Raw genomic sequence first — 15,000 nt, 5'->3', positions numbered from 1 at the left:
TGTTATAATACAGCCCACAAAAAGTTTGATAGTGAAAGTAACATGGAGAAAGAAACCCCTAAGAACATTCTAAGCTTGCCTTATTTTAGTGGTTTTGAAAATATAAAATCACTGTTCAAATCTTTTAATGTCAACCTCGTTTTTCCCTATAATAACACACCAAAAGGAATGTTAATAAAAAAAACAGCCCTAAAGAAAACAACAACATGATATATAAAATTCCATATTTGGACTGCCCCTTTTTTTATATTGGTCAATCTAGCAAGGATTTAGATGTACGTATTAAGCAACGTAAGTATTCAGTCAAAACTGGACAAACATCCAATGCTATATTCATTCATTTAAGTTAAAACTCTAGCAGGATAAATTGGCCTGAAAGTTCAGTGGTTGCCAGATCGAAAGATTTCTCTTCAAGAAATCTTTTGGAGTCCGTCATTATACAGCTTACTTCCAACTGTAATTTTAACCTTAGCCCTGGCATGTATTATTTGGACCCCTGTACCAGAAAAATGTTCAAGAATGACCTGAAAGATAAAATCACTGACTTAATTACAAATTAGTTACCTTATATATATTATCTATGTATTCATATCTTTAATAATACAATTTTTTATTTGTAAAAATGTTCATCTTGCAAAAATTGTTAGTTTACAAAAAAAAAAAAAAATAAAATAAAGAGAAGGATTTTGTTATACTAACAATTTTTTGGTGGTCAGTCGCCTCCTTGTATAATCTTTTAATTGTCCTGTCCCTGCTTCTGAACGGTTGATCCTAATCCTTTGTAAAACCTCTTAAATATTTAACCTTGTTTTGGTAGTTCTACTAATTTTTCGATTGTGTTGGATTCCAAGTACATATTTTTTCCTTTGTAATCCCCATCTGTCATTTATATGAGCTTTCTTTGTAAACTTACTGTTATATTTCTTCAGTCTGCTAAGCAAAGGACGACAGTCGAAAGGCCTCGCAGCACTCCAGTGTTTCTCCTTCCTTTGTGGATTTTGTCTTTAATTATATATTCATCACGTTCCATATTTTCATGATTCAGTTATATATTTACATACACACATATACATATATATATATATATATATATATATATATATATATATATATATATATATATATATATATATATATATATATATATATATATATATATCGAGTCACCAAACGCACAAAACATCAGGTACCCTCTAGGATCTGACAATATGGAAGGACGGGATAAAAATCTCGCTAACAGAAAAATAATAAAAAGCCGATGGCGTATCCTATCCTCCGAGGTTTGGATGGTGGTTTTAGTCTAAAGACAATTCGTAGCCATTTGCCAAATTGTCGAAGAGGCCTTTGCATACACCGGCACTGGGGTGTGATAATTCCCATTCATCGCTCTCAATCAAAAGACGCATTAAAATGTGGTGTGAACGTTTTTTTTCCTCCGAGGATTCCATTGTGGCCGGGATAAGCCTAACCCGCAGCTGCTGCTGGTCTAGATCAAGCTGAGAGAGAGAGAGAGAGAGAGAGAGAGAGAGAGAGAGAGAGAGAGAGAGAGAGAGAGAGAGAGAATAATATAAATACTGTACTGAACCCAGAGTAAAATACTACCTTATATATATATATATATATATATATATATATATATATATATATATATATATATATATATATATATATATATATATATATATATATATATATATATAGAGAGAGAGAGAGAGAGAGAGAGAGAGAATACTATACTGAACCCAGGGTAAAAAAATTAGCTATTGAGAGAGAGAGAGAGAGAGAGAGAGAGAGAGAGAGAGAGAGAGAGAGAAGAACCACTATACTAAACCTACAGTAAAATACTAGCTGTGGAGAGAGAGAGAGAGAGAGAGAGAGAGAGAGAGAGAGAGAGAGAGAGAGAGAGAGAGAGAGAGAGAGGAAGTGTTGCAACACAAGCCCATCGGTCTAAGGGGTCCTTGGACAGAACAGCAGTTCCAGTCACGAGGGGAAACGCTAAGCTATTCTTCTCATTTTCCTTCTCCTTCTTCTTCTTCTTCTTCCTCTTCTTCTTCTTCTTCTTCAGAGACTGTCCGAGAGAGGTGGACTCATTGTCCCAGTACCTCGGTTCAAACAAGAGGGATATACGGAATACGACGAATTTGAAAAGCAAGAGGCCTCGAAAGGGGGAAAGATACTAAGTAGCCTCCTAAATAGGAGAAGGCCGAGTTCAAAAGGTCACTGAACGTTCCAGTGGCGAGATGAATACGCACTCGAGAGTAATACGTATGTGTGTGTTCGTGTGTATGCAAGAAAAATGAACGCCTCTTGTTTACAAATATATGGAGAGTGGAAGACGTTGGGAGTGCTTACGTAACGGCCTTTTGAGAAATGATTATAATGGGGACTTCTTCGACAAAGGCTGATGTAACTAAACCAGCATATTCCAAACTAAGTTTACATATGACGGTGATCTGAATTTACACAGCTGGAGTTGCAATGGCCTGAATTTTATTACCAGTTTATTATATATATATATATATATATATATATATATATATATATATATATATATATATATATATATATATATATATATATATATATGTGTGTGTGTGTGTGTGTGATTGTATGTGTATATATACATATATATATATATATAATCATGTAAAGTGTTGACGTAGCACAAACAGGAGTGCGAAAAGGTGATGCATATCGTTGCAGGCAACGATACAAATTATTTTTTAAAGATTTTTATACAACCAGTTTTATCTCTCAAGGTTTTGATAGAGATGATTTTGAAGAACTTTTAAAGTTGGCTGTGCTGGACACAGACCTTTTGTTCAATGCATTATAAGCAAATCGTTGGTGTTGCTCTGGGATCTCCGTTGGGTCTAGTTCTGGCAAATATTTTTGTCATTTGGAGGAAATGATTTTTACCTACTGTTTACCCTCATTTCGCCCCTTTTACTATAAACGATACGTTGATGATACTTTTCTACTTTTTCAAAGTAAAGATGATGCTGAACAATTTTTAGAACTGGCTAACAATCTCCATCCTAATATTACATTTACCACAAAACATGAAAGCAACGAGTGCCTGATTTCCTAGACGTGTTGATCACCAGATCCAACCAACACTTCTCTACTTCTGTCTTCCGGAAGCAGACGTATACTGGTCTTGGTTCAAATTTTTAGTTCTTGCTTTTACATTTTTAAGCTTAATAGTAATGTTACGTTATTGCATTAGAAGAATTTATTTCTGGTGATAGAAATTAATTTCTGGTCATAATGTGGTTCGGATTCCACAATAAGCTGTAAGGTAAGCAGTTGGTTCTTAGCCACGTAAAATTAAATCTAATCCTTCGGGCCAGCCCCAGTAGAGCTGCTAATCAGCTCAGTGGTCTGGTTAAACTAAGATATACTTTTTCTCCCTTCAGAATAGCTCTTTTCATAATGAGGTTGAATTCCTTAGAAAATATTTTCAGAATAACTGCTACCCTAAACTTTTATTTGACAAATATCTCAAAAAATTCTTGAACAATAAATTTCAGCCCAAAATTCCTGAGCCTACAGTACCTAAACTTGATTTTTATGTTTCTTTGCCATACACGAATGATGAAAATATTTTTAACTACATTAAGGGAGATTTTAAATAAATACTTTTACTGTCTCAATCCCAAATTCGTTCTAGGGAATCCAAGAACAATTGGATCACTATTTAGATTTAAGGACACTGTTCCCAACCTTGTGCGTTCTTTGGTGGTTTATAATTATGCTTGCCCGAGATAATTATAATCTCGGACTTACGTCGGATCCACCAGAAGAATGCTGAAAGTGCGGATCGACTCTCATCGTGCCGTTAGCCATAGAATAGGTGTACTTTGAGTAAAAGGGAGTTTTCTAACATAAAGAGACCATTCTAAACAGTGTACATATTTCATTTCCTATGATGATTTTGAAATCTTAAATCAAGCTGCTGATGAAACCTCTCTCCATATCCTCGAGTCGTTAATCATCAAACAACTGGTTCCATTTTTGAATAGTCAGCCTTCTGCTCATCTGTTTATAGCTATTTCTGCGTCCTTTTGGTGCCGTTCTTGGTCACTCAGTTTTCTTACTTTGAGGCGTTAGGTTGGTTTTAACTTTTATGTTTCGTTTTTAATATTTATATTTTAACATTAATGATTTTTACTGAGCCTTATGTACTGATTATAATTGTGGTTACTTTCGTATTTTAGCCCTGATGATGAAGCCACGCTTTGAAACGTTGGCTGGAAATAAAGTTGAAATATGCATCAACTACTTTTCGTCCTCCTATTTATGCTATATATATATATGTATGTGTGTATACATATATATAAATATATATATATATATATATATGTATATATGTATATATATATATATGTGTGTGTGTGTGTGTGTGTGTGTGTGTGCATATGTGAGCAGAGAGTAGATAAACGTTCCCGATATAAAAAAATTGAGAGAGAGAGAGAGAGAGAGAGAGAGAGAGAGAGAGAGAGAGCCTCCTTCCAAAGGGATCACCACACGCACTCCGTATATCTCTTCACATCATAAATCCAAAGACCCGTGAAATCTTTTGGGGAATTTCTCCTCATTTCTTTCCGCTCTGATGCCCTTAATGCAACTGAAATAAGTGGAATAAGGGACAAGAACAGGAAGAGAGAGAGAGAGAGAGAGAGAGAGAGAGAGAGGAAGCAATTGACAGTAAGGGGGGAAATAAAAAGTCATCTTAAATTATGAGATTACTTTCGATTCCTATTTGCTCTCGATCTGTTTTCGATATCTGCTTGACGCTTTGAAGTAATTTCTCTCCAATGGTAGTATAGTGTTCACTCACTCTCTCTCTCTCTCTCTCTCTCTCTCTCTCTCTCTCTAGCTAGTATTTTTAGCCTGGGTTCCCTCTCTCTCTCTCTCCCTCCCCATAGCTAGTATTTTACTATTGGTTCTGTATAGTATTCTCTCTTTCTCTCTCTCTCTCTCCATAGCTAGTATTTTACTATTGGTTCTGTATAATATTCTCTCTTTCTCTCTCTCTCTCTCCATAGCTAGTATTTTTAGCCTGGGTTCTTTCTCTCTCTCTCTCTCTCTCTCTCCCCATAGCTAGTATTTTACTATTGGTTCTGTATAGTATTCTCTCTTTCTCTCTCTCTCCATAGCTAGTATTTTTAGCCTGGGTTCTCTCTCTCTCCCCATAGCTAGTATTTTACTATTGGTTCTGTATACTCTCTCTCTTCTGTATAGTATTTTTAGCCTGGGTCTCTCTCTCTCTCTCCATAGCTAGTATTTTACTATTGGTTCTGTAGAGTATTCTCTCTCTCTCCCCATAGCTAGTATTTTACCATTGGTTCTGTATAGTATTCTCTCTTTCTCTCTCTCCATAGCTAGTATTTTTACTCTAGGTTCCGTATATTGCGCTCTCTCTGTCTCTGTCTCTCTCTCTCTCTCCACACCTAGTATTATTACCCTGAGTTCTGTATAGTGCTCTCTCTCTCCACAACTAGCTTACTTTTGGTTCTGTACTGTATTCTCTCTCTCTCTCTCTCTCCATGGCTAGTATTTTACTACTGGTTCTGTATAGTATTCTCTCTCTCTCTCTCTCTCTCTCTCTCTCTCTCTCCACATTTCTAGTTTACAACCGTGGGTTCTGTGAAGTATTCTTATAGAACTCTCTCTCTCTCTCTCTCTCTCTCTCTCTCTCTCATATGTGCAATGTTAATGCCAAAATGTTAGTTATGACCCGCAAATTATAAATTTAACAGGATGTATAAACGTTATACCATTACAACAAATAACCTACTACTATTGCTATAATAATTGTTGCTGGGGTCTATCCTTAAAACTCTATAACCGCGATTTAACGAATTCAGCAGAACCTTATTTATTATTATAATCCTTAATACGCGAAAGTAGGCACCTATAACTCACGAAGTTAATGGCGTGAAAAAATGGACAGACTCTTCACCACGGAGCCCGTTCATCATGTCTAATGTTTTCCTGGAAAGCTATTCCCAAACGGCTTTCTTCCGAGTCGAAGTTCCGTTCTTAACAGGACCAAAAAAATTAAATAAAGAGATATATATGTATATATATATATACACAGTATATATATAATATACATACACACACATATATATAAATATACATATATATTTAAATATATAAATAAAAAATATTATATATATAATATACATATACTGTATATATATATATATATATATATATATATATATATATATATATATATATATATATACACATATATATAGGCTATATTAGTGTTTGTGATAACACAAGATGAACTAATAATACAAATAATTACAAAACCGTACCCAAAACAAAGGGTAATCAATAAATTCGCACGTGACTGACAACAACCTGGAAACTATAAAATAAAGAGAATTCTGTCAATTTTTGCGTTCATAACAGGCACCGCATTTATTATTATTATTATTATTATTATTATTATTATTATTATTATTATCTGAAACCACGTCAAAATGTGTTGCAGAGTACGCAACGTTGCACTACTCACTCGAAAGTTTAATTATTGAAAACATGACCATATGCTCTACTGAATTATATCTCAGATATCTTTGTTTCAATAAAAATGATTCAAGTCTATTGCAGATAACCTGAACAAAGTTGAATTAGGGGTTCTGAAAACAAATTGTCTTTTTTTTTTTTTTTTTAGTTTTCTGTAATAGAAAACAATTGAGATGGCTGTTTGTCTGTCCGTCCGCACTTTTTCTGTCCGCCCTCAGATCTTAAAAACTACTGAGGCTAAAGAGCTGCAAATTGGTATGTTGATCATCCACCCTCCAATCATCAAACATCCCATACTGCAGCACTCTAGCCTCAGTATTTTTTTTTGTTAATTTATTTAAGGTTAAGGTTTCGTGCGTCTGGCAGCGCTTTCCGGAGGCGTGCGACGCACCCTCACTCCACCGCACCTGGGGAATAACTGAGCGTTACGAGGTCGTAGCTGATAGTTTTAAACAGCATTATACGTTGTACAGAAAACTCGATTGCGCCGAAGAAACTTCGGCGCATTTTTTATTTGTTTAGTCATTCTAACTGATATTTCTCCAATCTCAACTGTTAAACATAACTGTCAATAGGCGTTCATAACTAGGATTTTGGCACTAAAATTTACGTGTATGAGAGAGAGAGAGAGAGAGAGAGAGAGAGAGAGAGAGAGAGAGAGAGAGAGAGAGAGAGATAAGAATACGATACTAAAATAATACCTGATATTGCAAAGCAATTAGTCTTCTTTACGGAAGACACGAATTTAAACTTAACTCCTCACCTCGTAAACTGCAAGCGCTTTTAGCCCTTTCCTTTCTAAAAGCAAGCAATAATTTCCCCATCACCACGTCATACATAAATTCTAGTCATATATAAATTCTAGCCATACATAAATTCTAGTCATCATACATAAATTCTTAGGATTTGGGCTTCATATACACAATGTTAGTGATACTGAAATACCCTTTTTAATTTTTAGTTTTCTGTAAAAGAAAACTATTGTGCCCTTTAAATTGTGAGCCCGCACTTTATTCTCTCAGTAGTTTTTATGTCCGCCCTCAGATCATAAAAACTTTGAGGCTAATCGTGCTGCAACTGGCAACGATCATCCACTCCCTAATCATCAAACATAATAAATTGCAGCCCTCTAGCCTCAGATGTTTTTATTTTATTTCATGGACCGCGTTTTGCCATAATCGTGCATTGTTTCCGAGAACGCCGATATAGGGTAGGCCACCACTGGGCCTTGATTAAAGTTTCATGGACCGGCTCATACAGCAAACTCGATTGAGACCGCCGAAAGATAAAGCTATTTTCGGTGGCCTTGATTATACGCATTTTTAACGTTTCTGTTTATCTACGATAAATTTGGAGAATTTTTCAATTAACAAATGTATCTAGGTATTATCGTATTAAAGTACAGGGTTATGTTTTCAATAATTAAAATTTCGAGAAACAGATTTCTAGATAATTTCAAGTTGGCTTACAGCGTGATATTTCAAAATGACTACTGGGTTAATAATAATAATAATAATAATAATAATAATAATAATAATAATAATAATAATAATAATAATAATAATAATAATAATAATTTGGGCTTATTTACTCACAGGAATACTCAAATTATTGTTAAATCGGAAAAGGACATTGACTGTCGATAAATGGTTATTTATATCAAAGACTGGCAATAACTGAATTCAGGTTATGAAGTATTCAACTATTCGCCAATGTTTTAACCAAGGAAAACATTTAATACAGTCCATTAGAAATAAAAAAATAACAACAATAATAATAATAATAATAATAATAATAATAATAATAATAATAATAATAAATAATAATAAAAACAAAAGCAAAATGCAAAAGTATTCATTTCACCTTCCCACTGTATTGAAAAATATACTCACACAAAAAAACTTTCCACTGGATAAAAGATGCAATTACACACCCCCCCCAAAAAAAAACACTGGCAGGAAGAGGTATGAAACGCGCCTTACATGCAAAATAACAAAGAGACATAAATTCGAATCGTATTCCCACCCTCCTTGAGAACAAGAGAATCGCTGACGATAGCGATTCGGAGGAAGAGAAACGTCAGATAGCAGACCAAGGAGCTAAGAAGACTTATCGTCCAAGGAGAGAGATGATAATAATGCATCTCACAAAGAGGGAGGATTTATACATTTACGGAGGTGTATGGGCGGGCGCCTGAGTGCGCGCAGGATGTTCGAACGGGGGAAGGGCGTAAAAAAAACAAAAGATTGAGAGACATCAATCACGAGAGAGAGAGAGAGAGAGAGAGAGAGAGAGAGAGAGAGAGAGAGAGAGAGAGAGAGATGTGGGGTTTGAAAGGGTAAACGCACATGAATAACTAACCCTCGGAAACACAGGTACGTACATACATACATACATGCTTGCCAACACACACATATACATCTGTATATATATACATACATATATATACGTATCATATACACGTATATATATGTATTTATACACACATATGTATATATATATGTATTTAAACACACATATGTATATATATGTATAGATATAAATAGATAAATATATAGATAGACAGATAGATGGATAGATAGACAGATAGATAGATAGATAGATGGATAGACAGATACCAAGGAAAGCAGATGGGAATAATTTGACTGAGAAAGTAAGGTAGATTGCAAAATGATTGAGGGGGGAGGGAATCATAGTGAATTTAGAAAAGAAAGCAGAATTTTTATCATGCTTGTGTTAAAAAGATACAATTACATGGGATGTTTGGGAATAAAGGGAAAAACGTACGTGGATTACATTTGGATTACACTACCATAAAAAAAAATGTTATGACAGAATTTCAAATGTGATTCTGATCTGGTGAAAAGGTGGGTTTGTTCATATCTCCTAGAGCAGTGGTTCTCAAATTTTGTGGTAGTGTTACCCCCGGGGGCAGTGGGGTGATAGGTCACCAACCCCTACCCCACTCCTCTTCAGTTATGTGTTGTTCGGATTCCACAATAAGCTGTAGGTCCCGTTGCTAAGTAACCAATTGGTTCTTAGCCACGTAAAATAAGTCTAATCCTTTGGGCCAGCCCTAGGAGAGCTGTTAATCAGCTCAGTGGTCTGGTAAAACTAAGATATACTTTTTAACTTTTTCAGTTATGTGAAGTTACAATATAAAGGAAAGAAAAATATTGGAATGCTTAATTTCTAACGCATTTTATATGTAAGAAATTAATTTTACTTTTACTCAAGTCTTAAGAAATAAAGAATTTAGATTTTAGACATTATTCCTTTGACCAAAAATTAGAATTAAAGCATTGTTCCTTTCATTACAAATTGGAATTAAAGTGCCTCGTTACCCCCCAGATACGGCTTCATTACCCCCACGGGGGTAATTACCCCCGTTTGAGAACCACTGTCCTAGAAAGACTCCATGAGTAGATGAGATTGTAAATTTCATATTAAGGGTGAGTGGACTTCTGGTCAACTTCGTGTGACTGATCAGAGTCTGAGAAGCATGTCTGAATGACGGAAGGTTCCACAGGAAAAAGTTAAGTATACCTTAGTTTAACCAGACCACTGAGCTGATTAACAGCTCTCCTAAGGCTGGCCCGAAGGATTAGATCTATTTTACGTGGCTAAGAACCAATTGGTTACCTAGCAACGGGACCTACAGCTTATTGTGGCTTATACCGAGAAATGAATTTCTATCACCAGAAATAAATTCCTCTAATTCTTCATTGGCTGGCCGAAGACTCGAACTCGGGACTAGCAGTGCTAGCCGGCCTGAGAATTACATCGGCATAACATTACTTGATATAACAACGGATACGTATATTAGATTGACCGAGAAAGTAATAAGACAGATGGCTGACGAGTATGATCTTGCGAGGATGAAATTTAGTTATATATTTTCACACGTCATTTTCCTTACACACGCGCGCGCGCGCACATATATACATGTATATAAATACGTGTATGTGCATGTGTTTCGTTGACTTATACAAAATATTTATTGTTTATTGTGTCTATCCCAATTATGCCTATGCGTTACCTAACAAAATCTCTCTCTAAGCCTACCACTCACAGGCGCACTAGCGCTGTCTATACTCTGCGTAGTTTGACCTTCATTCTCCCCAACGCCCAACAGCCCACCACACCACAATTCACGCTCCCATCTCTCTCTCTCTCTCTCTCTCTCTCTCTCTCTCTCTCTCTCAGGAATCTGTGAACTTTTTTTCAGTGGTTGGAATTGTTCAGACCAAACAGAAAGCTAAAACATTTTGTTTTCACTCTAAAATGAATGGTAGAGAATCCTCTCTCTCTCTCTCTCTCTCTCTCTCTCTCTCTCTCCTCTCTCTCTCTCTCTCTCTCGTCTTCTTCTTTTTCTTCTCTCTCTCTCTCTCTCTCTCTCTCTCTCTCTCGCTGAGAAACTTTTTCAGAATATTCATAATTATCTAGACCAAATAAAAACCTACATTTTGTTTTCACTCTAGAATGAATGAATGGTAACGACCCCCTTCCTCTCTCTCTCTCTCTCTCTCTCCTTCACAGAGCACGAACCCGTTTTCTTCTTCTTCTCTCTCTCTCTATCTGTCACGCAACAAAACTAGCTCTGCTAGTGGCAGAATCACGCCAGAGCACAACAGCAACGCATAAACATCACCTGTTGCTCGTGAGTCGAAATACGAAAGATGTTGCTGTACCAAGGAACACCAACAACAGAAGCCCATAAGCCAAGGGGTAACTGCTCACCTTCAATAAAAAAAGAGAATACTGCCTGATGAGAGAGAGAGAGAGAGAGAGAGAGAGAGAGAGAGAGAGAGAGAGAGAGAGAGAGAGAGAGAGAGCGTGTTTATAAATATTTCAAAACGGACCACTAAATAATAATTTATATATATATATATATATATATATATATATATATATATATATATATATATATATATATAATACATAAAATAATTCGGTGGCCATTTGGAAATATATATAACTCTCTCTCTCTCTCTCTCTCTCTCTCTATATTCTTTTCCTACTTTGTCAAAACACACTGGGGAAATTTAGATATGGTCAGAAACTATTTTTTCAATATTGAGAGAGAGAGAGAGAGAGAGAGAGAGAGAGAGAGAGAACTATTCCTTGAATGCAAGAAGGTAGGTGCCAGTAATCTGTAAAAAAAAAAAAAAATAAATAAAAGGCGAACGAGATTCGCTAAAATCGAATTAGACGTAGACACAGAAGATACTTCATTGCTAAATATGATAATAAAAAGTACTCACTGCTACAGAAAGCCGGTCCTAAGCAAACTACAGAGGGCTTTGTAGCATCCTGTCAAACAAGTATTATTACCACTTTTCTTTATTCTCGCATCAAGTAAATGACGTTTAGAGGAAGAAGCGAGAAACATTAGCTAAATTATATATATATATATATATATATATATATATATATATATATATATATATATATATATATATATATATATATATATACTGTATATATAAATATATATATATATATAGTAAAGTATAAGCATGGAAATTATAACAACAAGATAAGTGAATGGAAGCACTGTAGATCACTGTATCATAAGGAGCTATTTCTGAGCTTGTGAATAATATTCATCATCGATGAATATTTAAAAAACGGGTTGCCAAAGTTATTATGCATCTTAAAGGTTGAGAATAACTGGAAGAGAGAGAGAGAGAGAGAGAGAGAGAGAGAGAGAGAGAGAGAGAGAGAGAGAGAGAGAGAGAGAGAGAGTAATGGTACTAATAGCAAGATAGCGTTCAGTTATCGTCAAATCGGAATTCTGCAATTCCTTTTTTATAAATTCTGGAAACCTAATTCATACAATAAGTACATGAAAATGATGCCTCTTGTGATAAAGAGTGCAGTACTATACAATCATCCGTTACAGAATACAGCTGATTACAGAACAGCCTTCATTGATTAACTAGTTCATGGGTGAGTCAACACCGATAATCATTGTTATCGAACAGCGAGCGACCGTGGGGGACGTAGCCCGGGGAACGAATGATTGACCTAAAATTGACCTTAAATTCCACACTAATAGATGAGACTTTACATTCAGTGTAACTTTTTGACAGTCCTTTTATTTCTTTTCAAATATAGTTTTTAATTGTTATTTATTTTTTTTTTACCTTATTGTGAAGACATTCACATCTATCGATCGAGTTATCAGAACATGGAAGAACGATGAAATAATTTTGAATTATTATTATTATTGTTATTATTATTATTATTATTATTATTATTATTATTATTATTATTATTATTATTATTATTATTATTATTCAGAAGATGAACCCTATTCAAGTTCACAGGGGCCATTCACTTGAAATACCAGCTTCCAAAGAATATAGTGTTCATTAGGAAAAAAGAGAAGGTAAATGGAAATACAGAGAAAAAGAAAAAATAAATTAATAAATGGATAAAAATGTATCAAAATGCAAGGAAATAGCATTAGCATACTGATGTATTGCATCTTCGTTTGGACTTTTCAAGTTCCAATTGCACGACATCCTCAGGGAGGCTGTTCCACAGTCCAACGGTGTGAGGAATAAAGGACCTCTGGAACTGAGAAGTTCGACAGCGAGGCACATTTACTGCATGTTGGTGCTGCTGCTCAGCGAACCTGGTTGCTCTCGGGAGGAAAAGGGGACCAGGGATCAATTGTGAATGTGAAAGACCTGTATTAAAATACAACATGAAAAAGTGATAAGCAAGAGACCATCCGTCGATGGTCCAAGTCATAACTGAATATGGAATACAGGACATATAGTACATTTAGAAGCCAATAGCTCCTGAACGAATTAATTTCACTTTACTTTACGTACTACTGTACTTTACTCTCCGAATAACTTTTACTTTACTGTAATTTGTCTGATGCTAATGGTTTTGTGAAGCATCCCTTCTTGGGCACCAGCTGCATTGCTTTCTGTCTTGTCCGTCATGTCTCCTTCGATCTTTTCCTGCTTAGCTGTCCAACTTCTTTGATTTTACATTGATTCAATATTCACTTGTCCTTTAAGCATAAACTTTTCGGCAGCTCCCTATAAGACCAGAAAACAAAAATGCTTGGTTATCGCTTCGTTTCCATGGAGAGAGAGAGAGAGAGAGAGAGAGAGAGAGAGAGAGAGAGAGAGAGAGAGAGAGAGAGAGAGAGAGAGATAAAATCTCCACCCTCAAACACTATACATTTATCATTATTTATTTAGTGATTACACATCTATCATTATTCATTTAGTGAAATTAAGGCTAAGTGACACTGCTTCTTCCTTCACAAAGCATTACTGACTGAATCAAATGAAACATTTCCTCCCCCAATAACACATTACGGAGCGTCATTAATTACAGCTGTCGGGTGACTTTTCTTTATTTCTTTATTTTTTGAACGTCGGCAGAAAGGACTTTTGGAGGAAACACAGAAAAGGCGTGGGGGGATGGGGAGCAAGGCTACTGCTGGGGACTGAAAAGGGGGATAGAGTTTGGGTGCTGTTGGGGTTTGGAAGGGATGACTGGAACTGGGAACGACGTTGGGGATTGGAGGTGGACATGCTGTTGGGGATTGGAAGGAGGATTGATGTTGGGGATGCTTTTGTGGAACTGGTGTTTGGTGATGCTGTTGGAGACTGGAATGGATGATTGGGAATGGGAATGATTTTGTGGACTGGAGTTGCAGAATCTTTTGGGGGATTGGATGGAAGATTGATGTTAGGGGATGCTTTTGGGGAATTCGAGTCTGGGATGCTGTTGGGGATTGTAAGGGATAATCGGAACTGGGAATGACGTTGGGGATTGGAGTTGGAGATGCTGTTGGGATTGGAAGGCATGATGGAAATTGGGAATCATGTTGGGGATTGGAAAAGATTATTGGAACTGGAAATGATGTTGGAGATGCTGTTGGGGATTGGAACGCATGATTAGAACTGGGAATGATGTTGGGGATTGGAGTTGGAGACGTTGTTGGGGACTGGAAGTCACGATGGAAATTGGGAACGATGTTAGGGATTGGAAGGGATGATTGGAATTGGGAATGATGTTGTGGATTGGAGTTGAAGATGCTGCTGAGGACTGGATGGGATGATTTGTACTAGGAATGACGTTGGGGACTGGAGCTGGGAATGCTGTTGGGGACTGGAAAGGGTGCTGGTATTTGGGATGCTGTTGGGGAATAGAAGGGGGCACTGGGGTTGCAGATGCAGTTGGGGATGAGAAAGGTATGATGGGAGTTGGAGACTGGAAGGGGGATGGGAGTGGGAATACTGTAGGAGACTGGAAATGGACCCTAGGACTTGAGGATGTTGTTGGGGATTGGAAGACAGGAATGTGGACTGGGGACTGGAATGAGAGGGGAATGGGGATTGGATGGGGAATTGTTAGGTTAGGGACGACAATGCCTTTAGGGGAGGTGTGGAAAGGATGGAGGAGGAGGAGGAGGAG

General features: G+C 36.4%; 1 protein-coding gene across 1 annotated transcript in view; it reads right to left on the bottom strand.

Moving 5' to 3' along the window:
• Positions 1 to 14,427: 14,427 nt before the first annotated feature.
• Positions 14,428 to 15,000, bottom strand: part of LOC136838097 (uncharacterized) — a 115,703-nt gene continuing 115,130 nt past the window's right edge. The window contains exon 7 of the mRNA XM_067102943.1: positions 14,428 to 14,898. Within this exon, the coding sequence (XP_066959044.1) occupies positions 14,428 to 14,898 (471 nt within the window). The remainder of the gene's footprint in view (positions 14,899 to 15,000) is intronic.

The sequence above is a fragment of the Macrobrachium rosenbergii genome, chromosome 4, assembly GCF_040412425.1.
Source record: "Macrobrachium rosenbergii isolate ZJJX-2024 chromosome 4, ASM4041242v1, whole genome shotgun sequence".
Taxonomy (NCBI): Eukaryota; Metazoa; Arthropoda; class Malacostraca; order Decapoda; family Palaemonidae; genus Macrobrachium; species Macrobrachium rosenbergii.
Note: the sequence above shows the minus strand (reverse complement) of the source record. Positions and strands in the feature narration are given on the sequence as shown.